The sequence below is a fragment of the Aristolochia californica genome, unplaced genomic scaffold (genome assembly GCF_029961685.1).
Source record: "Aristolochia californica isolate CCGP_79_NKW_82.1479 unplaced genomic scaffold, dmAriCali1.0.hap1 SCAF_5, whole genome shotgun sequence".
NCBI classification, from domain to species: Eukaryota; Viridiplantae; Streptophyta; class Magnoliopsida; order Piperales; family Aristolochiaceae; genus Aristolochia; species Aristolochia californica.
In genome coordinates, this window is record NW_027182214.1 from 7,126,567 (window position 1) to 7,152,389 (window position 25,823).

General features: G+C 37.0%; 1 protein-coding gene across 3 annotated transcripts; it reads left to right on the top strand.

Annotated features, from left to right (window-relative positions):
* Positions 1-1,452: 1,452 nt before the first annotated feature.
* On the top strand, positions 1,453-11,345 carry LOC137966525 (probable cytokinin riboside 5'-monophosphate phosphoribohydrolase LOGL9). 3 transcript variants are annotated; one of them, XM_068813175.1, is made up of 4 exons: positions 1,453-1,782; positions 3,234-3,362; positions 3,717-3,901; positions 10,741-11,345. In XM_068813175.1, the coding sequence occupies exons 1-4, from the start codon at positions 1,588-1,590 to the stop codon at positions 11,117-11,119; spliced, it is 888 nt and encodes a 295-aa protein (XP_068669276.1). In that variant the 5' UTR covers positions 1,453-1,587; the 3' UTR covers positions 11,120-11,345. The 3 variants fall into 3 exon arrangements, with proteins under 3 accessions (XP_068669276.1, XP_068669275.1, XP_068669278.1); XM_068813174.1 differs by having other exon boundaries at positions 3,717-3,897; positions 10,731-11,345; XM_068813177.1 differs by lacking the exon at positions 3,234-3,362 and having other exon boundaries at positions 3,717-3,897; positions 10,731-11,345.
* Positions 11,346-25,823: the final 14,478 nt, after the last annotated feature.

Here is a 25,823-nt window from a genome sequence, read left to right on the forward strand (position 1 = left end):
TGATACTTTAATTATATTTTATTTACCAGAGACTTAAATATGAAGTTTAATATAGTAATAAAATTGATATAGTGCTGGGTTGTTGGGTTGTGTCAGGCGCTGAACTGGTGCCACATTAATTTTTTCCTAACTTAGGAAAATCAAAATTTCCAATAGTGTCTTCTTCCCACGGTACCGAAAAACTAGAGATCACGGCGAATAGAGAAAATAAATCCAGGCAGCTAATCAAGCTCCAACCTAATTTACTGAGCAGATCAATATGGCTTGTCCTCAAGTTCGGAAGTAGGGTCTGTATGCCGACATCTCCACATGTGCCCAAGTAGCATCTGCGATAGCTATGTCCACCATCTGGATGCCCAAAACTGGAGCTTTTTTATTTATTTATTTTTTTTAATTTTTAGTTGGCCTAGTCCGAGTTGGCCTGGGTTGACTCGGTTCAGTAAGCCCAGTCTGACGCTCGACTCAGTGTACTGCATTGATTAAATTTTCCTAACTTAGGAAAATTGTAATCGGATGACTTCTTCCTCCTTCTGCGGAAATTTTGCTGACAAGTCGTTTGCCGTTGTGCTGCCGAGATGGAGGTTGAGCGGAAATGTCGCCGATGGAGTCTCTTGCTTCTCCGGTGGCGAATCACAGCCCGTTGGGGCTTCGCCGCTTGGAGAGTTTCCGAGACGGAGGGCTCTTGGAAATCTGTTAAGCTCTGCTTCTCAGCCCCCTAGAAGAGAACCCTTGCGGAAATTTCGCCGACGGAGTCTCCTGCTTCTTTGGTGGCGAATCGCAGTCCATTGGGGCTTCGCCGCTTGGAGAGTTTCTGCGATAGAGTGCGGGAGAGAGGAAAAAAAAAAGGAAAACGAGGACGCGCGAGAGAGGGGGGTGCGAGGAGAAAGAGGGGAAAAGGAAGCGTCGCGCGTCCTTCATCTCAAAGAAGATCAAATATGGCCTTCTTTGAGTTGAAGTATTTTTAACCGTGGAGATGAAGGACCGCTTCATCCCCTTCATCTTAATGAAATGTCATCTGCACTCCACTAACGACTTCAACTGTTGAAGGGTGTCATGCGGTTGAATATCATCTCGGACTTCAAGTTGACTAACCCCTCCATTGTGTTGCTTTGAGTTGATTGAATTCCGTAAGTCAATCAATTAATATCTGTAGTGCGTATTGCCATAATTGAGTTAAACCAATTGTCAAGTGTTAATCTATTATATTATTTTTATCTTTTTTGAAACATATCTAAATGAATGCATTTGGAAATATAGACATCGAAGAGCATAGTTGAAAACTATCTTTGATTACGGGACACGCATCATCGTTTTCTTTTCATTTTCGTTATGTTATCCATTCGGGTATTTATGGAGTATGGATTACGATGTTTCAAACCGTATTCGGTAGGCTGGTGTATTTGTCTGTCCCCGACTCCTGTTTGGAGCATCTTTTACACTTTCCAAGTTTCTACCAAAGAAAGAAATTCCGAACTGTGCTCAGGCGAACCTGATTCCAGGTTCCCGCCACCTAGACTTCCCACTATGTATTCTGTTTAGCATCAGAAGGCAGCAATTTCTCTGGAATACTGGGTGGGATATCTGAAAATGGGGTTTCCCATTGGTGGTCGTTGGGAATGTCAGCTTCTGTTCAGATATCATCACTTAAAGGGACCTCTGTTTTTCGAGCTGAAAGGGAATCAGGCTTTAAATCTGAACACTAAGTTTTCGTCGGGAAGATTTCTGATTTGCAGACATAGCTCTAGCTCGTCTGATTTTTCAGAAAGAACAAGCCCGAATGAGGTAATCCCATTTTTGCAATTTGTAACATTTCAAACTGCCTACACGAGTTTTCCGAAAACAGTGGCGTTCTGTTGGAATGGAAGACCCATTTTTGCGATTATGAATTTCTTCCTTTTGTTTCTGGAGAATGGAAGAAGTCTATTTATCAGGTGCACAGGAAGTGAAAGTCGTCGATCTAGCTGTATTTCTATTTTCTGTCCTTTCACTTTCTCTAATACTTCTCTTGGGTGGGGTGGCCTGTTGAGGTCTTCTTCCTTCCTTCCTTTTTGTACTATCGTTGGCAAGACAATTTTATTTTACACGTGATTTTTGGCGGTTGTTAGAGGTCTGAGGCACTATAGTTGAAATTGTTACTTACAGTCTACTGAGTGTAACTGTTTAGTACGAGGAAACTTCGGTTTATTGATCTTTAATCTGGTTGTTAGAATGTAAACTTGGGTTTATTGGTGTCTCATTAATAGTTATCTGAAACCTTTATCAGTGCTTGAAAGCTTGTTTCCTAAGAAATGTATTTCAGAAACCAAAATTCTTCTTTAAATTTTGGGGGACTCCTTTGGAAACTCAAGAAAACATCCCTAAACTTTTAAGGACCTTGTATCTTAATTTGTTTGGAACTTAATAGAAGTTTGTTCTTTTATGCATTTCCTCAAAATAAGTGGTTAGAAATGAAAATAATTAAATTTTTTAGTTTGAATTAGTTATTTATTTAAGTAGGATCATATTATTTATGATAAATTTATAATTTATAATTTTTTTTCATTTATCTCAAAAGAATTTATCATTGATTTTTCTATTTCCTTTCTGTTGTAGTAACTATAGTCTCATTACTGTCCATTGACGACAATTTAGCTCACTGAACTGTAATCTGGCTTGTAAAAATGGAATGATTGAAGTTCTTTCTTATCGTTTCCTTTGTTGTTAAAATTATTACGATGATTTAACAGGAGTAAAAGTGACTCAATCTTTTGGCTACATTGGATTAGCTATCCTGTGTCCTTTCTTTCCATCTTTCCTCTGGATTCCTCCTTCAAGATCCATTTTAGACTTCCTGTCTATGTCAGAGTTTTTGATCTAGTTGTCAAACACTTCAGAGAGGAAACTGAATGATTTATTTGAATTCTGACCCAGTAATAGCACTGATCCACTTTTCAAATTTTGGTTAAATGGCATGCTCATGCACCTCCAAGCAATTTTCACAACTTCCTTTAATTTTCAGTGGGGCTAAACCTTTTTGCTAATATGTAAATACTTCAGATCCTATAGTAATAATCATGACATTGCAAGTGTTTAGCACTGATTTAGGTGGATCTTCTATATGTTCAGAGATCATGAAGTGCATCTCACATCTCAAGTTTAGTGTGTAGAGCTTTATTTTTTGTGAGGCTTTCTAGTTACTTCATAAAGAACAGCATTTGAATGATGAAGTCACCTCTGCCAATTTTTTGTTAAAGGTGAAGAAAGAGATAGAGAGATGTTATGAGGTGATACACAGGCTTGGTAGAGGAGTTATATATTTAGGTTCTTCAAGAGTAAAGGACAATCATCCACATTATCTGATGACAATGGAACTTGCAAAGGAGGTAATTAACTTTGAAGCTGAGCCTTATTCAACATATTGGGGACTAGATTTGGCCAATGCTATTAGTACATCTTTTTGATGCTAGTGCCAGCATATGCTAAATTTTATGCCTTTGATGGTGTAGGAATGGCCGACTTGAATCAGTTGACCAGTTTCACGAAGTTTAGAAATTATGCTGAAAGTTTAATATAAACTAGATAAACTCAGATAAAGGACTTGCTATAGCATGGGCCACAGGATGCTGAATTTGTCTCAAAGATTTGAAGTTATGAAATGGGGTTCAAGAAGGGTCCTAGATTTTTACTTGCTGCAAACATATGTTACTCATGCTGTATCTGTTCCTTTGTTTTAACAGATAGCAATCCTTTTGGATTGTGCAACATGGACAGGTGCAGGCCCTGGTCTCATGGATGCTGCCACTAAAGGTGCTATTGAGGCCAAGAGACCTGTAGGTGGGTTCAAGATAGCAAGAGAAGCTGGAGAGTGGACAACTTCAAACTTTCACTCTTACTTGCCTTCAGAAACTTATCTTACTTGTAGGTAAATGGTCATTTCGCTCTCTTCTTGCAGAAGCCTGTCCATTAAAAGTTGCCTTCTCTTAGCAACTTGAGATCTGATAAAGGTCACAATTATTTAAAGGGTTTCTTTCCTCTTTTTGTTTATGGCTACTTAATAAAAAAGAAAAGAAAAGAAACTGCACAGTGGATGATAACAAAAGTTTATTTTAGTGGGATGCCTGAGCTTATCTTTTCTGAGAACTTATCTTTGTTGAGAACAAGCATTAGGCTCACTGTCCTATGATTGTCTCTTATCTGAGGACAGTAAGCATGACGCTCAAGTATATTAAGCTTTCCTATATTGATCATTTTTCTAAAGAAACCTGTGTCACAGAAATACAGTTTCTGGAGATATCTTCTCGGGTAAGTACAGAAACTGACGTGAATTGGAATATGTCAGTCTAGTAAAATGTTATTTTCAGAAGCAGACCTGCATTGGAGTTCCTGAAGATTTTCTTTTAGGATTAGAGAAGTGCATGCCAATGTAGAACATGCAAGGATGTCAATGATGGAGAATGAAAAAACACCTATTTATTGGTTTCAGATGCCATTTTGAAGAGAGGCAGCAACTTGGTGCTATAGTGAACGTGATTTGGCACACATCTATGCTTCCTATGTGAAGTGAGAAAAGGAGGATTCCTAGTTTCTTAATAATCAACAAGTATGGTTGTATAAAGGGGATATGATGCAGATTTGATGCAATTAATTCAACTATAGAATTTAGGATCCCATGATAAGAAACTCAACCAAAGTAAGAAGTAGAAGGGAAGAAGAGGAAGAAGAAGGAGAAGAAAAGAGAGAAGAGAGTTTAAAGGAGAGATCGACTACCAAAGAGAGAGGGAGAGAGTTTGGACAAATTTGAGAAGAGAGGAGAGAACTTAATGCTTTACTTCTTAGCCAAAGGCCTCTATTTATAGTTTTAGAGAGTGTGTTACAATGACTATAATGCCCTTAGGGCTACGAGCTTTACAAAAGAAAAGATATAAGTAGACATGTATCTTTTCAACTAATTACACTTTCATGCCATCTTTATGAGAAGTTTTTTTATTTACCAAGATGCCACCTCTTGGACGTGTGGGCTTTCTTCCTTGGACGTGTAGGCTTGAATCCATCTTCTAACATTCCCCCTCAAGCTGGAGGTGAGAAAACATCATAAATATCCTGCTTGTTACATATAAAAGATAGGATTTTAAATGTAACTGGTTTTTTAAGAATATTTGCTACTTTTTCTTGTGATGAAGCATGTTTGAAAGATATTATACCTCCTTGAAACTTCTCCCATATAAAATGGCAGCCCACTTCAATGTGTTTCATCCTGTCATGGAAGATCTGATTCAAAGTGATATGAATCTATTTGGTTATCACAATATAGACCCATAAAACCTCCTTTATAGAATCCTAATTCAGTAGGAAGGGACTTGATCCATAGGTGTTCACTGATTGTGTGAGCCATAGCCTTGTATTTTCCTTTTGCACTAGATTTCACAACCACATTTTGCTTCTTACTTTTCCATGTAACTAGGTTCCCTCCAACAAGAGTGCAATATCCAAAGGTGGACTTCCTGTCATCAAGTGATCTAGCCAAATCTGCATCCGAGAAACCTTCTATGCTGAAGTAGCCATTTTTCTTCTAAAGTAATCCTCTTCTTGAAGATCCTTTTAAATATCGTAATATCCTCTCCAAAAGCTTGTCAATGGGTAAGTTGTGGTTTATGCATGTACTGACTCACCACACTTACGACATATGATATGTCTGGTCTAGTTGCTGTGAGGTAGATAAGTTTGCCCACAAGTCTTTGATATTTACCATTATCAATATCTTCTCCAAAATATGCACATAATTTAATATTGGCATCCATAGGTGTGTTAGCTGGGAGACACCCCATCATTCCCGTCTCTTCAAGATGGTCCAAGACATACTTTCTCTGAGATAATATTATCCCATACTTGGACTAAAGAACCTCAATGCCCATAAAATACTTAAGAAGTCCATAATCTTTGGTTTTAAATTCATTACATATCATATTTTTGACTTCTTGTATGCTATTCGCATCATTGCCAGTTAAGACAATATCATCAACATACACAGCCAATAATACCTTTCCTTTCGGGGTATCTTTAAAAAATACCGAATGATTTACAGAGCATTGACGAAATCTATAACCCTAGTGGTGATTGGCTAAATTTATCATATCAGGCCTGAGGAGACAGTTTAAACCCATATAAGGATTTTTTTAAGCGGCATACGGGCTTTCCCTCAACCACATAACTAGGTGGTTGAATCATATAAATTTCTTCGTGCATATCACCATTTCAGAAATCATTTTTTACATTGAGTTGATGGACGGGTCATGAAGAGTTAGCGGCAAGGGATAACAAGATACGTACCAAATTTAATTTGGCAACGGGAGAAAAAGGTTTCCTCATGATCCACTCCATAACACTGAGTGTACCATTTAGCAATGAGGCGGGCCTTAAGCGAACAATGGACCTATCTGGATTATGTTTGATCGTAACAACCCATTTACACCCCACCAGTTTCTTGCCTTTCGAAAGAGATGTTAAGGTCCATGTTTGATATTTCAAGGCCTCCTGAAATGACTGTGGAATAGAGATGGAAGAAAGCGAGACAAGAAAATGGCAACATGCAGAAGATAACCGATGGTGAGACATAAAGTTGGAGATAAGATGAGAAGTATTGCAAGTGCGAGGTTCTTTTGTGAGATTAATGGGTCGAGTATCAAATCGTGGACCAAATGGAATAGGGGAAGGACTTACCTCGGTGGGATCCGAAAACTCCATAGGTGTGGTGTCGACCGATGCTTTGGGGGGCTGAGTGATAGCGGCATTAAAAGGCACAAATGGATGAGGAGTGGTCGGAAGGAATAAAAGATCCGGAGGAGCATCATTCGAGGAATATAATGAGGTGTCCTAAATGTCACATCCCTAGACACAAGTAACCACTGAAGAGTAGAATTGTAACTGATATAACCTTTCTGGGTCCGAGAGCAATCCAAAAAAATACACTTCATAAAGTGAGGAGCGACTCTACTTTTTTGAGAAGATGTGAAATGGATGAAACAAGTGCACCCAACGACCTTTACGGGAAGAGAAAATGGGTCTTCACTATGAAATAGCACGGAATATGGAGTTTTATGACTAAGTACGGATGAATGTAACCTATTTATAAGAAAGCAGGCTGTAAGTATGTCATAAGGCCAATAAAAGTAGGGTACCTTCATGGAGTAGAGGAGGCCCCAGGCAACCTTAAGAAGATGGTGGTTCTTTCGTTCAACGGCGACATTTTGTTGAGGCATGTAAGCACAAGATGTTTGATGGACAAAACCATTATCTTGACAGAAGGACTGAAATTCACAAGACAAGTACTCTTTAGTTTTATCATACAGAAGTACTTGAATTTTCTTACCAAACCGAGTTAACAACATAGCATGAAAAGACTTAAATATAGAAAAAAATTCAGTTCTCTCTTTAAATAAAAATAGCCAAGTAACCTCGGTAAAATCATTAACGAAGGTAACAAAGTATTTAACTTGTGAAATGTTTGAGACACTCAAAGGCCCCCATACATCGGAATGTACTAAAGAGAAAGGAGCAACATTCTTATTTGTAGAGCGAAGTGAATATGTACTCTCTGGTGTTTCTTTAACTGACAAACTTCTCAATTTAAAGTAGTTAAAAACTTTAAGGAAGGAAATAAATGCCAAAGAGAAGATGTAGAAGGATGACCAAACCGGTTGTGCCATAAGTGTGCATCAGATGGACAGAATGAAATTGCAACTAAAGGAGACAAGTCCAAATAGTATAAACCTCCTTGTTCATGGCTTCCACCAATCACTCGCTTCATTAGATCCTGAAAATGTGATTGAGACAGAGAGTAAGTTTAAAGGAAATTGAGGAACACATAGGACATCATGAAGTGGAATGGAAGGTATAACGGAAGATGGTCCCTTGCCAAGGACTTTGGTTTGGGAACTATTAGCTATAGTAACAAACTTATCGGGAACACATAGAGATAAAGATTGTAACATATGCTTATTACTTGTGAGGTGTTCGGAGGCCTCAGAGTCTATTATCCAAGATGAAGAGGAGGAAGTGGAAGAAAGCACACTTGAAGCAATGGTGGTAGCCGCTGTGGGAGAAGGTGTAAGAGAAGACATCATTAAAGATTTCATTTTTTGAAAGATTTCGTAATCCTCATGAGTGAGGGTCTTTCCCATTGGAACTCAGCCTTGTCTTCCTTGGTAACGGAGGTTGGAGTAGCCGTGGCCCATTTTGGTTTACCATGGACCTTCCAACAAGTCTCCAAAAGGTGCTTTTGACCACCACAATAAGTACATACCCGAGTCTCTGTTCGAGAAGAGCTAGAACCGCTTCTACCACCTCTTATTCGTCTTCCTTTATAATTTCTACTGTGGCCTTGGAGGATGAGACACCTCTATTACCTGAATACATAGCATACGAGACATCATTATTTGAGGTGGGAGAAGTATCTAGAATTTGTAGTAAAGTGACACTTATATCATTGAAAGATGGAAGTGCGAAAGAGCTAAGAAGTTGATTCTTGGCAATTTCAAGGTAATGTTTGATATCTGTCAAACAAATGGCTGCCGTTAAAGCCTCCCTTTGCTGTTCTTGAACCGAGATGTTGGTGGAGTACGGTTGAGTGATCTTCCACTCTTGTATTAAACCGCAAAACCGAACCAAATATTCATGAATATTGTCCCTTTGCTTAGTATTAAGCATGTTTTGTAACACATCAAATATTTTTTTGTAAATTCTCCGTACTAGTGTATAACTTTGCACAAGTATCCAAATGTGTTTGGCTGTTTCTAAGTGAACAATATTGTTAGCTACATGCTCTTCTATACTATTAATAAGCCAACTAGTAACCAAATTGTTATCTGTAACCCACTTTACATAGGAGGGATCTTCTTCGTCAATTTGTGGAGAAGGCTTGATTAAGTGACTCAAAAGGTCTCGAGTAACAAGAAACCTTCTAACCAATTGAAGCCAACTAAGATAATTGGACAATTCTCTTAAGGGGATAGTAGTAATTTTGAGTATGTCACTCTTATTACTTATATTTTCTTCAGCCATCTCAAATCAAACAAATGCTTAATAAAGAACAAATAAGAAGAGCATATGGTACTAAAGCACACTCAAGATCTAATTATACGATTTCAAAATTTAAGAGTGAGTAAAACCGAGGTGGGAAGTCACTTAAAGTCATGCATAGGCTGCCAAATAGGTCAATTTGAATTTTCCAAACTGGCCAAATAGGGGAAGATGCCATTTCCCATGTATTCCAAATTTGAATAACAATTCGAATGCTTGAATTCAAATTTGGAATTTCAATCAACTAAAATCCACTTTCAAAATACTTCAAGATTTGAAAGAACTTTCACAACTTCTCATATGAAAGCCATCTTTTCTTGACGTAATCCAGATATCAAAGGTTCGGCATTTAGCAAAGAATGTGTGTAAATAATAACCGGAAATAACTTATCTCTTCATGGTTGGATTCCTTCCTTCACGAGTAACTCGTATGAGACCTTCATAATTCTTTTTTGTATACCTTAACATGGGGGATCCTAATCTCTATGCTCTGATACCATGTACAATTTAGGATCCCATGATAAGAACTTCAACCAAATTAAGAAGAAGAAGGGAAGAAGAGGAGAAGAAGGAGAAGAGAGAGGAGAGCTTAAAGGAGAGCTCGGTAACCAAAGAGAGAGAGAGAGAGCTTGGATGAATTTGAGAAGAGAGGAGAGAACTTAACCTCTTAGCCAAGAGCCTCTACTTATGGTTTTAGAGAGTGTGTTACAATGACTATAAGTAGACATGTATCTCTTCAACTAATTACACTTCCGTGTCATCTTTATGAGAAGTCTTTTTATTTACCAAGATGCCACCTCTTGACGTGTGGGCTTGAGCCCATCTTCTAATGTAAACTATCTTATTTTTCTAATATTGAAGTTTGTATAATGGATCATTTTTCTTAAGAAGAAAAAAACTGTTTGATGGAATCACTCAGAGAACTGCAAAAGATCCTCTTAGTTTACATCAGTGTCACATAAAAAACATCCTTGTTCAGAATAATTCTTGTTAAAAGACAAGTCCCAGAGTATTTGATCATTTCGCACATTTTCCACATTATATTTTTCTCTCATAGTATGGCTATTAGATAGATAATGTCTTATTTTATCTCTGGTTCAAATTTTATTTAATTTAGACATGTATTTTAGGATATATGTAATTTTGAGTATTGAGGGGCATTTTTTTCTTCTTATACATTTAACTTAAATCCTGATTATAAAGAAGCAGGACATGCCTTTCTGGCCATGTCTCCGAGGCAGCAAGGCTGCTCTTCTTCTAGACCACCTTTTCTCGCTTGTTGCTTCTATTTTCTCCCCAAATCATACATTTTTCAATACTGAATTAATAATTCACTGTTGGCGTGCATCTCAATCTAAAAGGCATGACGCTCATCGAATATTCATTGATTGTGACTGTGAAAGAGGCAGATGTTCTGCGTGTTTTTGATATCTCAAAGGTGACAGTGAAGTAGTTTTCAGATGGTTTATATTCAAGTGAATGAGAATATTCGGAGTCTCATTCAAGCACACTCTTGCAGCCTTAAAGTCAAAGATCAATATAGGAGATTATTGATGTCCATAAAATGTTTATGTGCCATTTTCCATATTTGTTTTACAAGACGCTCGACTCTCTTTATACATGTGATTCTCTATTTTTTGACAAGGAAGGCCGTTTTGTTATTCACATTTCAAAAGATTATTGTAGGTTTTTCTCTGCTAGAAAACATGGATTGGTGGATGCTGTAGTTAGAAATGGTGCTTCCGAGAAGACTGCTGTTGTTGCGTTACCTGGTGGGATTGGGACACTAGATGAGGTGTTTGAGATACTGGCTTTGATTCAGCTGGAAAGGATTGGGTCCAGGCTTCCTGTTCCGTTCCTGTTAATGAACTATGATTCGTTCTATTCAAAGCTACTAGACTTCCTTGATGACTGTGAGGATTGGGGTGTTGTATCAAAAGGAGAGGTTGCGTCGCTCTGGAAGGTCTGTAACAACAATTTTGAAGCTTTGGAGTATCTAGCTGATTTTTATAATATCCCTCAGAAGGAAAGAAATTACAGGGTTGTGGAAACCCAACATAGATGAATATCCTGAGACAAGTATTTTTTGAATTGAAATGAATTGAACGGTCATCTACCTCAGGTTGCATTTCATGTTATGATTTCTTGCAAACTAGCAATATGTAATGAGAATGATGTCTTTTAAACCTTTACTAGTTCATGGATTCAATTTCATCCATTCTTGCAAGCTTGCAGGATGCACAATGCATTGGTTGGGCTGCCTTGTTAGTGCCCAAAAGAGCAGTTGTGTATTTCAACGTCCAATCCAAATTTAAATTCATCATTTACCAATCCTAATTTGCAAGATGCAATTAGTGTGAATATTAAGATTCGTGCTTGTAATTTCTCCCCAGAATTCAAAACAACCTCAATAACTACGGGATGGTAGTGGGATGAACTACTCGAACAAACGTCTTCTACTAGGAATGGTTGTTGGATGGGTTGAGGGTGAGTTTTAGAAAACCCAATCCCGCCCTGCAACCTCGTCCTTTGTCCACCCCAAGATACTCCTAGTCCTGTCTCCTCCTTCCCTCGTCCCCACAATGGAATTGATTTTTTGATCTCAATCTCTACGTCCCTTACTTGCAGGCTAAAGAATATGTTTATTAAAAAAAGTTAAATTCTTGTAGCCATTATTATTTTGAGCATTGAATGAAGGAATTGTTGAAAAGCGTCTACTCCTTCATAGAAAAGGAATTGTTCGAATATAGTAAAGGTTCAAACAAAAGCTCACTAATAGAAGCTCCCAAAAAAAAAAAAAATGTTTGAACAAAATGGAATGTTTGAACAATGCTTAAGAACAAAAACACCTGTTGTAGAAGGAAAGTTTGAACAAAAGTGATGGTTCGAACAAGAGTTGAAGATTAAGTTTGTTGCAAAACAAAAAGTCTGAACAAATTGTTTTGTTCGAATAATGTTGCTTAGTATCTTGGTAAGAAAAACTTTCAAAACTTGATCTAGTTAATATAGGTCTCCAAAATCTCTAAGTGACCCATTTATGTGTTTAACAACTTGAAAATAAATTAAGTTCTCATAATTTTTAATCAAGCTTTCATCGAGTTTGCAAAAGGACAAAAATATCCCTTCTTAATCTCAATGGTTGAATTTGTAAATGTTGAAAACTCTTATTTAAGTTGTATTTTCCTAAAACAAAAGATATCTTGGTAAAAGACAAAAACATCCACGACCACTCCTAAACACTTATATACTTAAGAAACCAAATATGGAGTTTGGAATTGCATTTTAACTAAGCTTGCTTTTATACCATTTTTTGAGTCATTAATTCGGTTATCTGCTTTTCTCTTGTTGCTTCCTAAGGAGCTCAGAAGAGGACTGTATTAGAGGGCACTAGGAGGAGGTTTTTGTTTGACAAGGTTGCAAGTTTCTTTGAAACATTTTTTGGCTTTCATTGGCTGTATTATCTTCTTGGGAAACTTATCTAAAAGATTTGAGGAAAAAAATTAAGAAAAGGTTGTGAATTCAATTATCTAGTTGGCACATATTTATAGAAGGAAAGTTTCATTCTTGAAGCTAGCTGAGAGGTGTTGTTTTTAAAGATAGAAAGTGCTATTTTCTATAGATTTGAAGCCTTATTTTATTAGAATATTTGGTGAGACTTATTTTCTAATTGGTTTAAGAAAAGAAGAAGCAAAGATTGTGGGCTTGTAATTGCTAGGTGGTGCAATTAACAAAGAAGGCAAATTTCCCTCTATGGAAGATACCCGAGTTGGATTCTGGTTTGACTCAAGATTAATTATAGGTTTGATTTGATTTGAGATAGTTTCCTAATTGAGAAATATTGGAAATATTCTCTAATTGGTATGAGCAGGTTGTGATTATTATTCTTTTCCTATTTAAGTGCATGTTTAAAACAGGATAGTAACTTACCTTCTATTCTCTCTCAATTAAGATCCCCTCCAATCCGATTTGCCTATTTTAAGTTCATGTGTGAGAAAGGTATGAAATCTACCTTTTATGAGATATCACATGGACTCATCTTTGATGGATGGTTGATGGTCCTCTTTGTGATTCTTTTCTCATAAGTTGGCTTATATTTTTGTCTCCGTTTGCTTATTGGTATAAATTGTTTGCGATCGACATTTTGCATGTAGCTTACTTGCTGATTAACGACAAAAGACTATATGGGAATTAAGAGTGATCTTCTTAAAATTACCACCATACCCTTGAGAGGGCTGTCTAACTATCTAAGCTAGTCACAATCGGTTAGAGGTTTCTCATTACTCGAGACCTCTTAGGACATCTAACCAAACCAATACCACCGATTGATGAAGAAGATAGTTCTTATGTTAAATGGCTCAAGAATGATACCTTGGTAATTAGTTTGCTAATTAATAGCATGGAGGAGCATGTAGCCAACAATATTGTTTACCTTGAGACTGAAAAATAGATTTAGGACACCTATGCTAAGTTGTACTTTAGTAAAGAGAACTTATAGAAGTTACATGATGTGTTCCAAAATATGTGCAATACAAATCAAGGGGAAAATATACATGATTACTTGGCTTGATTTAGAGGACTGATTCAAGAGTGGAAGATTGCTTAGCCCTACTCCACTGACATCTTGGATCAAGAAAAAGTTGTGGGAGGCCTTAGCAGCAACCATTTGTTTGTCAAATATCAAACTATATCTTGAGATGGCCAAAACCCAACTTCTCAGCTATTCAACACTTCCATCATTCAATGACATAAGTGCAACACTACATTGGATAACAAACCCCTTTTCCACCTCTCAGACTGATGTATCATATGTTATATACTCAGGTAATAGGGGTACAACTTCTACCACCAGAGTGTGCGGTAAAAATTATAGAGGAGGTTGAGCAAGAGGTGGTAGAACTAGCTCTTGTCCTCCGAGGTTTGATAACGTGGTGTGCACTCATTGTGGCGGATTGAATCATCTAGTGAGTACCTGTTAGAAGCTTCATGGCAAACCAGATTGGGTTATTGCCAACTAGGACGTAGTTAATAGTAATGAGAAAAATGAAGAAAAATCTGAGTTACAGAAAGGCAAGAAGACTATCACGGATGATGATTATGAATTATTACTGAGAATGAAGACTTTGATGGTATCTTCTCCTACATCTTCTACTAATGTTATTGCCACCACTACATCAAGTATGATATTTGCTACTTCCTCCTCTTCATCTTGGATCATCGACTCAGGGGCCTCCGAGCACCTTACAGGTAATAAGAGTCTATTACCCTCACTTCCACTTACTGATGTCTTATTTGTTCCCCAGTTCCCATTAATTTTTTTGTTTGTTAGTCAGTTAACAAAATGGTTTAATTGCTCTATCACCTTCTCATCTTCTTCTTGTGTTTTCCAGGATCTAACAACGAAGTAGGTGATTGGTAGAGGTCATGAATCAGAGGGAGAGGGGGGGGGGGGGGGGGGGGGTTATCTGTTACTTGGGCTTGCCTCCAGTAACTATGATTTCCACTTCTAATGCAGAGGCAAGATTATGGCATAACAGATTAAAAAATCCTTCAACAACATCACTTTAGAACCTGTTTCCTTTTTGAAAACCTTGTTTGGTTTAATTTGTGAAGTCTGCCAGTTGAGCAAACACCAGTGGACTACGTATTCTCCTCACGTTGAACTTAAAGGTGTTTTTCCCTTTTTATTAATTCACTCGGATGTATGGGGACCCTTGATTATCTAAAAAAATTCTAAAGTTAGGCTTTGTTATTGCACTCTGTAAGTGAAATGTATTTCACTTATAATAGGTACAGTGCACAAAATTTTGTTAGTGCCCTATGTAAGTTCAGAGTGAAAGTGAATTCACTAGGGGTATTCAGGGGGGGTTAGTCCACAATGAAGTGGAATGAACTCCCCCCGCATTACCTAGTTCATAAAAAAATTACGTTGGTGTAGAAAGAATTGAATTGAAGTGAGTTTACACCGTTTCATTTGCTCAGGCAAAAAATGGGGGAAAGTTGATCCCTACCTATTTTGTGAATCATCAACTTTCCTCGCCCGACGTGCGTTGCTTCTGTTAAAGTCCTAGGCAAGAATATTTCCCATGAGGTCACCAATCCTAAAAGTTACTCTTGCCCAAGCTCGCTTAACTTCGAAGTTCTAAGTCAGATACCTAGCCAATACAACTCGAAAAGACTAACCGTTTAAGGTGCGGAAAGCCAAGTACCTAACTCAGACCACAAACTCTAACAAGAGTGGACAGAACCACTCTGACACCCACCCCGCCCATTCTGGAGCCGCTTCTCATGGGATACGAACACGGGCCATGGCGTGCCTAGCTCTGATACCATGTTAAAGTCCTAGGCAAGAGTACTTCCCAGGAGGTCACCCATCCTAGAATTACTCTTGCCCAAGCTAGCTTAACTTCGAAGTTCTGAGTCAGATACCTGGCCAATACAACCCGAAAAGACTAGCCATTTAAGGTGCAGAAAGCCAAGTACCTAACTCAGACCACAAACTCTAACAAGAGTGGACGGAACCACTCTGACAGCTTCTTCCCCCCCGAAACACGAAAAATTTCTCCTCATTCGCTGTTCTCCTCTCCCTCTCCCTCGGCCTTCGTCTCCCGACGATTTTTCGCCCCATCTTCTTCCTCTCATTTTTGCTCTATCTGGTCCCTCTCGATCTCCTTCGCAGAGCACGGGAGGCCGACCCTTTGTCGCAGAGTCTCTCGGCCTCCCTCTCCTCTCCCTCTTGACCTCCGACATAGAGCACGGGAGGCCGACCCTCTGTCGCAGAGCCTCTCGGCCTCCCAACTTCTCTTCTCTTTCGGCCTCCCTCTTTTCTCCATCTTGGCGTACTATCGGAGCATTGTCATCGCTCGCCGCCGTCGCCGTTGCCCGCTGCTGAGGAAGACGATGTTTAATTTTTCTTAAGTTAGGAAAAATTAAACCATCGTCATAATTGATTTAATTATCAAATTAATTAAACCATTATTTTTTCATTTTTTGTTAATATATTATTAATTAATAATTTGTAAAATATATATTATGTTATTGATAAATTAATATATTTATTTATTATGTATTTATTTATTTTTTATTAAAATAGAGAGTTTTAATGTTAAACTATATCTTATATTATTACAAATAATTTATTTATTTATTATATTCACTTATGTTATTTTTTACTTTTTATTTTATTTTAAATAATTTATTCTAGTCACATATAATTATTGTTTTAATTTATAATAAATTATAATCATTAAGTAATATAATATAGTTTTTCATTAATTATGATATTAATATATTCTAATACTACACATTAAATTACTTATAAGTGTAGTAACCATATTTATTTTGGTTAATTATATGTTTAAGTATATGTTCAATTTAAGTATATTATACAAGGTTACTCATATTCTTCTTTATATCATATTTTTCATTTGGGGGCACTAACACTGGAATCTGTTTTCCCCCCACTTGAACTTGTCTACACTAACACCCAAACATGAGTTGAAGTTGAATCAATTCATTTCAGTTCAATTCAATTCTTCACTTCAATTCAATGACCCCCCCCACTTTCGCTCCATTTACTCATAAAATGAGTGAAAGTGAATTCATACCATTCGACATGTGAATTCTCCTTGAATTACATCGGGCTGTCGAGTTGTCAAAGGGGGGTTAGTCAACATGAAGCCGAAGATGAAGATTAGCTGCATTATGCCGTTCATTAGTTTACGTCGTTAGTGGAGCGCCAGACTTCATGTCATCTGGATGCTGGGGATGAAGCGAAACATCATCTCCACGTTATAAAAAATGGAAAGTGATTTCCGGCCCTTTTTGCCATTCATCCGGATGAAGGGAATGCGGGGGTTTGAACCCCCGATGTTTTTTTTTCCCCTCTCTCTCTCTCTTCTCATTTTCGTTTTTTCTCCCTCTCTCCCGCACCCCCTCTCTCGTTTCCCTGCGCCCCCGACGCCCTGCTCCCTCTCTTCTCTCGGACTCTCCTCTCCGGCCTCCGTCTCTGCTCCCTCTCTTCTCCAGCCTCCGTCTCTCGGTCTTCTCTTGGACTCACCCTCTCTCCCGTACCCCCTCTCTCGTCTCCGTGCCTCCCTCTCTTCTCTCGGACTCTCTCTCCGTTTCTCTCTCTCGCTTCTCCCACTCTCTTATCCCTCTCGGCCTCCCTTTCTTCTCTCCTTTCTCCCTATCTGCTCCCTTTCAGCCTCCCACTCCCTTCTCTCTCTCGCTATTCTCTTTTCCCCCAAAATACCTTCCGATTTCGTTCGATTTTCCCCATTTTCCCCATTTCGATTTCTCCCATTTCCCCCATTCCGATTTTTTTAAATTTTATTACTATATTAAACTTCATATTTAAGTCTTTGGTAAATAAAATATAATTAAAGTATGCATTTGATTAATTAATTGTTTTTAATTTTGTCAAAATATATTATTAATTAATACCATGTAAAAAATCCATCTTATGTTATTAATATAATACTTTTTTATTTATTAATCATATTTATTTTTTATTTACTCTATTGTATTAGTGATTTAATAGTGGTAATTAAAATATTGTTAACTCAAGCACTTGGTTTAATTAACTCATTTTTATAATTAATAAAAGCAATGATTTTAAATTTAATGGAAAAATATTTTTAACTAATAATATATAAAAATATATAGTGTGTTAAAGTTAGTATTTGATAGATTTTTCCTATTTAATCATGACTTTTTTATGTTAAAGAACACCATATATTATCAATAAATTAATAACTAAATGTATTATATTCATTTATGTTATTTTTAACGTTATTTATTTATTTTTTATGATTAATCATGTGCACAATTAATTGACTCACGTAATTATTGTATTAATGTACAATAAACAGTAATCTTTAACTAATATAATATATAAGTAAATTAGTTAGTACATTAATATATTTTTGTTATACATTAAATTAGTTATTCGAGTAGTAATAATGTTTATTTTACCTAATTTAATGTTTAAATATTATATTTTAATTAAGTATACTTTACAAGTTACTAATTCTTTTATTTTTTGCGTTTTCCTCATTCGGGGGCATTAATACTGAAAATTGTTTTCCAGTGGACATGAACTTGTCCACACTAACACCCATTTCGAAGATGAATATCATGTAGATGCATGAGATGAAGATGAAGATCAAATTTTATATTTGTTGACTAAGCCCCCCCCTCCCCCCCTCACTTTCGCTCCATTTACTCATAAAATGAGCGAAAGTGAATTCATACCTAGGGGTGGCATCGAGCCGAGCCCGAACCTGCCTATGTTCGAGTCGAGCCTCGTCTTGAGCCTAAAAATCTTAACCGAGTTCAAGCCGAGCTCAAACTTCAACATACATTTAAACTTTTCAAAAAATATATATCAAATAAATTATATATAAAATTATACATACATTTTACATAAAATTGGGCATAACCTATATATATATATATATATAATACATGTATAAGATTGGGCATGACCCCTACTTAAAATTGAGCATAATCTATGTATATAATACATGTATAAAATTCGGTATGACCTCTACTTAAAATTGGGCATAATCAATATATATAATACCTGCATAAATACTCCATAAACACTCCATAAAATTGTCTATACATTCCATAAACATAGCCAAACAACAGATTGCAACATCCACTAATCATGATAAGTTTGCTAAGTTCATAACACCTTGAAATTTTGCTACTACTTGTTAGTGATGTGCTTGCCATATTTGTCAAAAGATTTTCATAGTTTTGTAATTACCTTGATTCAATATGCAGTCTATGCTTTGGCTGCTTCACGCATTCTTTGGCAAGTATGGTTTGACCACTCTTACAGAGTTATTCTTGGTTTCTAGAAAGCCTTACTCAAGCATTCAAATAATCAAAACTTCTCTTTAGTAGCATTATGCTATGGCTATTGTCCACCATATTTAGAGTTGTTTTTTTTTTTGTTAAATTTACCTACAGGCTGTCCCCCCAGCATTGCTAACACAATAAATCCTTAATAATTAGAAACTGCTAGCAAAATTTAATGAAAATCAGTACAGTGAAATATAAACTAACATTATATGTAATTATCTCCAAAACTTCGGCATTTGCAAGTACATGCATTGGAGAAACAAGATTGCCATTGACCTGCAAATAGGACAGAATGTCAACTTCATCCACGAAAGAATACAATTTTGATTAACTTGCGGAATCTGCAACTTCAATACTTGAGCAGGTTCCATCAACCATTAGTTATTTCTGTTGGCCTCACCATCAATATTCTCTTGAGAAACCATGCCATCAACTTTGGGAAACTCATTCCTCGACAGCCTGGACAACACAACTATACCACACAAACTGCTTATTTTTCCATACCTTTGCAGCCACCATTTTGTTGCCAATCTCAGTGTGTATTAGATATGCGTAATCAATCAAAGTAGCTCCCTTCGGTAGGTTTTTTATCTGCGTAAAGGAGAAACAACATTGATTATATGGTGTGCACACAGTTAACCACTATAAAATACACTATCTTTTTCTATCAAATCTTACCTCCCCTTTTGGTGTAAAAACAAAGACACGACTCCCCAAAAGGTCTCTCGCGATTGTATCTACAAATTCCCCTGAGCTCTTGTTTCCAACAAATTCCTCTAGCCATTCTCTAATAGCATTAAGCCACCCAATCTACAGATGGAAAAACAAAGAGATTTGTATTGTAGCATAAAATCCAAAATAGGTAATTCAATTTAGAGGGGTAAAGTAGAAGAGTCTCATAACAGAACTAGGTCCAAAACAGTTACATGTCTTTACCCTCAAGGCAATATCCGCATTGTTCATACAAGCAGCTTTCCCTCTTGAGTTCCTGCCATTGGATGAAGAATGCTCAACCAGACCAGTAACAGATCCTCTGCCACTGTAATGAGCGGCAATGCCTCTCTCCGTTTTTAGATCCATCTCCTCTGTCCTTAAGCAACAAAGTTTGTATTCAGAACACCGATCTTTCTCATAAGCTTAAAAAGAAGATTGGTATTGAGCCTATTATGAGTGATAATTCATTAAATATCAGAAATATGATTAATTAGCTTTTATTCTAAGTCTCTCCATTAACCGAGTTGGTTAAAGACATCTACTTGGTTTTTTTGATTAGTATTTGATTGGAGAATTTTTTAAATTGAATTGCCTATTATGGCTGAATAAAACATGAGTCACAAGAGTGATATACTCTGAATTACTACTGTACCCTTGAGAGGGGTACCAAATTTCACGAGCTGGTCCACATTGATTCGCTGATTTCTTATAACAAAAGACATCCTTGGTCACCTCACCAACCGTGGACCACCTATTGATGAAGATGATATTTTTTATAAAAAGTGGTTAAAAAATGGTACTCTGGTTATTAGTTGGCTTATCAACTGTATAGAAGAACATGTCTCTGATAATGTTATTCATCTTGATACGGTTAAACAAATTTGGGAGACATGTGCTAAGCTGTATTCTAACTCCGACAACTTACACAGGCCATATGATATCTTCCAAAGAATGCTCACCACTAAATACAGAGAAAATATCCACGAATATTTGGCTTGCTTTAGAGGTCTTATTTAAGAATGGAAAATAGCTCAACCTACCTCCACGGATGTCTCTATCCAAGACAAACAGAAAGAAGCCTTAGTCACTGCCATATGCCTTGCAAACATTAAACCATATCTTGAAGTTACTAAAAGTCAACTTCTTAGTACTTCTGCCATTCCCACTTTTGATGATGTATATGCCACATTACTTCTTATTCCAAATACTTCTTCTTCTACTACTGAAGTATCATTCGCTATGTACTTCAAGAATAGGGGATCATCATCCGATCGCGTCCGAGCCCGTGGCAGAAATTATAGAGGAGGATGAGGATGAGGTGGAAGGAATGGGTATGTTAGAACAGATGGGAAGGAATGCACTAGGTGTGGGAGATATGGCCACACTATAGATACATGCTATACCAAGGAATACACCTATTGTGGAAGATATGGCCACACTATAGAGACATGTTATAAAGTCCATGGCAAAACAAAATGGACAAAGGCGAATCAAGCATTAGTAAGTGATACAAAGGATGATCAGGCTATTGCATTAACAGAAAAGAAAACTCTTACCGATGATGAGTATGATTTATTCCAGAAATGAAACACTGATGGGTTCTACTCCAAGTTCCTCCTCAATTGCTATGCTTCAGGTATGCTATCTGCCTCCTCTTCATCCTGGATAATTGACTCAAGGGCCTCCGAGCATTTCACAGGTAACAAAAATCTACTACACTCAATTTCTCCTTGTCTCTCAGATAAATTTGTTACCATACTTGATGGTTCTCAAGCTAAAGTTCTAGGGAAAGGGTCCACTTCTGTTACACCATCACTTTCGCTCACATATATGTTGTTTGTTCCTAATTTTCTCTTGAATCTTTTATCTGTTAGTTAGATCACAAAATATTTTAATTGCTCCATCACCTTCTCACCCAATTCTTGTGTGTTTCAGGATCTTATAACGAAGCAGGTGATTGGTGGAGACCGTGAACAAGGGGGGCTCTACTACATGGATGTGCCTAAAATAAATACTGTTTCAACTAGTGAAACTGAGACAAATCTATGGCACAACAGGTTGGGACATCCATCCGGTCAATCTCTTCATCGTCTTTTTCCTACTCTTAAAGAAAGATCAAAGTTAAATTGTAAAGTTTGTCAATTGAGCAAACACCAAAAGACTACATACTCCCCTTGTCCAGAACTTAAAAAGTATTACTCCTTTTTCATTGATTCATACGGATGTATGGGGACCTTTGTCTGTCTCAAATATTTTCTGAGTCAAGTATTTTATTACATTTATTGATGATTTTACTCGTATCACTTGGTTATTTATTTTTAAGGAACGTTCTAAAATACCATCAATTTTTAAATCGTTTCATGCTATGGTACTCACTCAGTTTGGTCAGAAAATAAAAGTACTTCGGTTCGATAATGCCAAAAAATATACTTCAAAAGACCTTGAATCCTTTTGTCAAGAAATGACATTATCCATCAAATATCATGTGCCTACACTCCTCAAAAAAATGGTGTAGCAGAACAGAAGAACCGTCATCTTCTTGAGGTAGCTCGCAGTTTACTATATACCATGAAAGTTTCTCACTTTTATTGGCCGCATACCATCCTTACTGCATGTTTTCTTATAAATAGGCTATTCTCTCCCATTCTAGGTAATAAATCCCCACACTCGTTATTGTTGCCACATGATGATCCTTTTTCACTTCCATTGAAAGTCTTCGGGTATCAATGTTTTGTTCATATTAACTCCACAACACAGTAAACTTGATCCAAAATTTATCAAATGTACCTTTTTAGGATACTCTCACATGCAAAAAGGCTATGTTTGCTACAATCCCACTCTTAAATGTTTACTTGTGTCTAGGGATGTCACTTTTTTTGAAGACTCTTCATACTATTCTGACAATGCTCCTCCAGGTTTATGTTCAGTACCAAATTCTCTTCGACCGGTTGTACCCAGTGCTAGGGAAATTGCTCAACCCGTAGACACACTAGCTGATACCACACCTACTAAGTTTATGGATCCCATCGAGGTAAGTCCATCTTCTCCTATTGTTTTTGGCCCGCAATATGATACTCGTCCCATTGCATTGGGAAAAGAACCCAGAACTTGAACTAGGCCCTCTACTTCTCACCCCATATCTAAATTTGTGTCTCACCATCGTTTATCACCTTTATGTTGTCAATTTATTTCATCTATCTCCTCCATATCAGTCCCACAGTCCTATCAGGAGGCTCTAAAAAATCCAAGGTGGAAGGTGGCAATGGACGAAGAAATGCAAGCACTACATGAAAATCAGACATGGGTTGTAGTTCCTCTTCCATCAGGTAAGAAGCTTGTCGGTTGCAAGTGGTTTTTACAGTGAAACACAATCCGGATGGGTCCATTGCTTGGCTTAAGGCTCGCCTCATTGCTAAAGACTATACACAATATTATGGAATTAATTGTGAGGAAACATTCTCTCCTATGACAAAAATGAATTCGGTATGTATCTTATTATCTCTTGCGGCCAATTCTTCCTGGCAGGTGAATCAACTTGATGTGAAAAATGCTTTTCTTAATGGGGATATCAATGAAGAAATTTATGTACATAAACCACCTGGTTATGTGGTTGAGGGGGAGTCGGTATGTCGATTGAAGAAATCTCTTTATGGTCTGAAATAGTCTTCTCGAGCATGGTTTGAAAAATTTAGTCTAGCTCTCATACATGCTCAATTTCACAGATGTTTGGTAGATCAGTCCGTATTTATTAAAGACAAAGCTAAATGCAAGGTAATTTTGGTAGTATCTGCTGATGATATTATTTTAATCGAAAGTGATCCCGAGGTCATTCAGGAAACCAAAGAAAAAAATATGTGCAGAATTCAAGACAAAAGATTTTAAACTAGTTAAATATTTTTCTGGGGATTGAAGTACTACAATTAAGACATGAGATTGTACTTTCCCAAAGGAACTATATCCTTGAACTACTAGAGGAGACATGAATGATGGGGTGTAGACTAGCACCCCTATGGATTCAAATACAAAATTATGTTCAGGTATTGGAGAAGATGTAGATATCGGAAAACATAAAAGGCTAGTGGGAAAACTCATTTATCTCTGCATAACAAGACCAAATATATCATATGTAGTAACTGTGGTGAGTCAATACATGCACAAATGACAACTCAGTCACTCGCAAGCACTAGAAAGGATATTGCGATATTTGAAAGGAGCTCTAGGAAAAGGGCTTCTCTATAAGAATCATGGCCACTTCAACATCGAAGGATTCTCAGACGTAGACTGGGCCGGATCCCTTGATGAGAAAAAATCTACTTCAGGATATTGTATGATGGTTGGAGGAAACTTAGTTACATGGAGAAGCAAGAAGAAGAATGTAGTTGCACGGTCGAATACAAAAGCATAATATAGAGCCATGACTCACACAATTAGTGAGCTTCTATGGATCAAATCTCTTCTCACTGAACTAAGATTCTATAAAGAAGCTCCTATGGATCTATATTGGGATAATTAGGAAGCCATACATATCACATCAAATCCAGTCTTCCATGAGATAACAAAGCAGATTGAAGTAGATTGCCACTTCATATGAGAAAAATTCCAAACCAGCATATTATCTCTCAAACATATAACTACACAAAGCAAAGTTGTAGACATTCTCACCAAACCAGTCACTCATAAAATTTTGTCCACCATCTGCAGCAAGTTAGGCATTTACGATGTTTTCTCACCCCTAGCTTGAGGGGGAGTGTTAGAATGTGGGACCCACCATGAGGACGTGAGAAGCCATGAGGAGTCATCACACAAGCTGGCATGAGTTGGAAGATAAGAAGCACGAGCTGGAATGATTTGGAAGATTTGAAGATCAAGTGGGACCCACAAAGATAAAGCATGAGCTGGCATCTTCAGCCTATGGTCATGTCCTTATAGAAGAGTTAGAGTTAGAGTTTTGTTAGAATTCTAAATTATGTTGAGTTATCTTATCATGATAGACTTATCTTTAAGAATTAGAGTTGGAATGTAATTAGGAGAATGAAGTGAATTGTACATGGACTCTATCACTTCTCTACTATAAATAAAGAAAGGAGCTTGTACTTGGAATTAAATCATCAAAGGAAGTTGTTCTCCCTTCTCTCTCTCGTATAGAGTTCCCTTCTTGCCTAAATTCTTTCTTCTTCTCTCTTCTCTACCCGAGAGCTCTCTCTCTCCTTCTTTTTGTTTTTCCCTCTCTCACCTTGCTCGAGATATCAGTAATGGAGTCCTAAATTCAACAATCTAGAGTCTGGAAGTCCTCTATTTCTTTTCTTAATGTAGTTTGAAGTGGATATGGTATAGACAGTTAGTAGCATTAGGTTAAATCTTTTCAATTTTTAGGGCATGGCTTATCCATAACTTACAATTAAAAGAAGAAAAAAATCATTTTGATTGTGGTAGGTGGGATTCAATAACTCTATACAAAAATTATCTTTTTATTTTTAGACAAATAGTCATGGCCTCTGTACTAGTTGAATTCTTTTAAAGCATGACCTCACGCACATGCTTCTATTAAAAGTTAAGATCATTATTTTTAGCTTGTGAATGATTTTAACTAGCCATATATGATCCCAATTTCTTTTTGAGAGAGTTCTTGGAATGACATTTGTCTAAAAATAAGTCAGTGCTACTAACATAATCAAGTATTCAGGACAGCATGCTTTACGTGTATGATTTAATCCTTGAGTTGATTGCCTTTTTATATGGCTTGGTGATCTACATTCTTGAGGAGCTTTATTATTATATAAGTGTTTTTTGACCAGTTCAATTCTTCTAGTTAGCTCTATTTATGATTTTCTATACCAATATGCAGTGGATTTTTTTTGGGGAAAAATAACTTCCCTTGTCCTTTTTGTCAAGTGCAATGTGTTATTGTTATGGTCCCGGATCTCACACAAGGATTCGTAGGGAAGGAGAAGAGGAAGACGAAGATCAAGCCAAAGGGAAAGTTGAAAACCCTAGAGCTCGTCAAGGAGAGCTCTAAGCCTGTTTAACCTAAAATTAACCTAAAATCAATGCTTATCTTTCTCATTACTTTTACTCCTTAAATAGCTTTCATCCTCATTGGGTTTAAGATAAAATGTTACAAAAATACCCCTATAAATAAAATATTCCAAAAATACCCATGTGGCCTAAAACTGAAATAAAATAAT

Coding starts and splice junctions, on each gene's coding strand:
- LOC137966525 (XM_068813174.1), top strand. CDS start 1,588: ATGGGGTTTCCCATTGGTGGTCGTTGGGAATGTCAGCTTCTGTTCAGA. Junction 3,363..3,716: donor CAATGGAACTTGCAAAGGAG/GTAATTAACTTT, acceptor TTGTTTTAACAG/ATAGCAATCCTTTTGGATTG. Junction 3,898..10,730: donor TTCAGAAACTTATCTTACTT/GTAGGTAAATGG, acceptor ACATTTCAAAAG/ATTATTGTAGGTTTTTCTCT.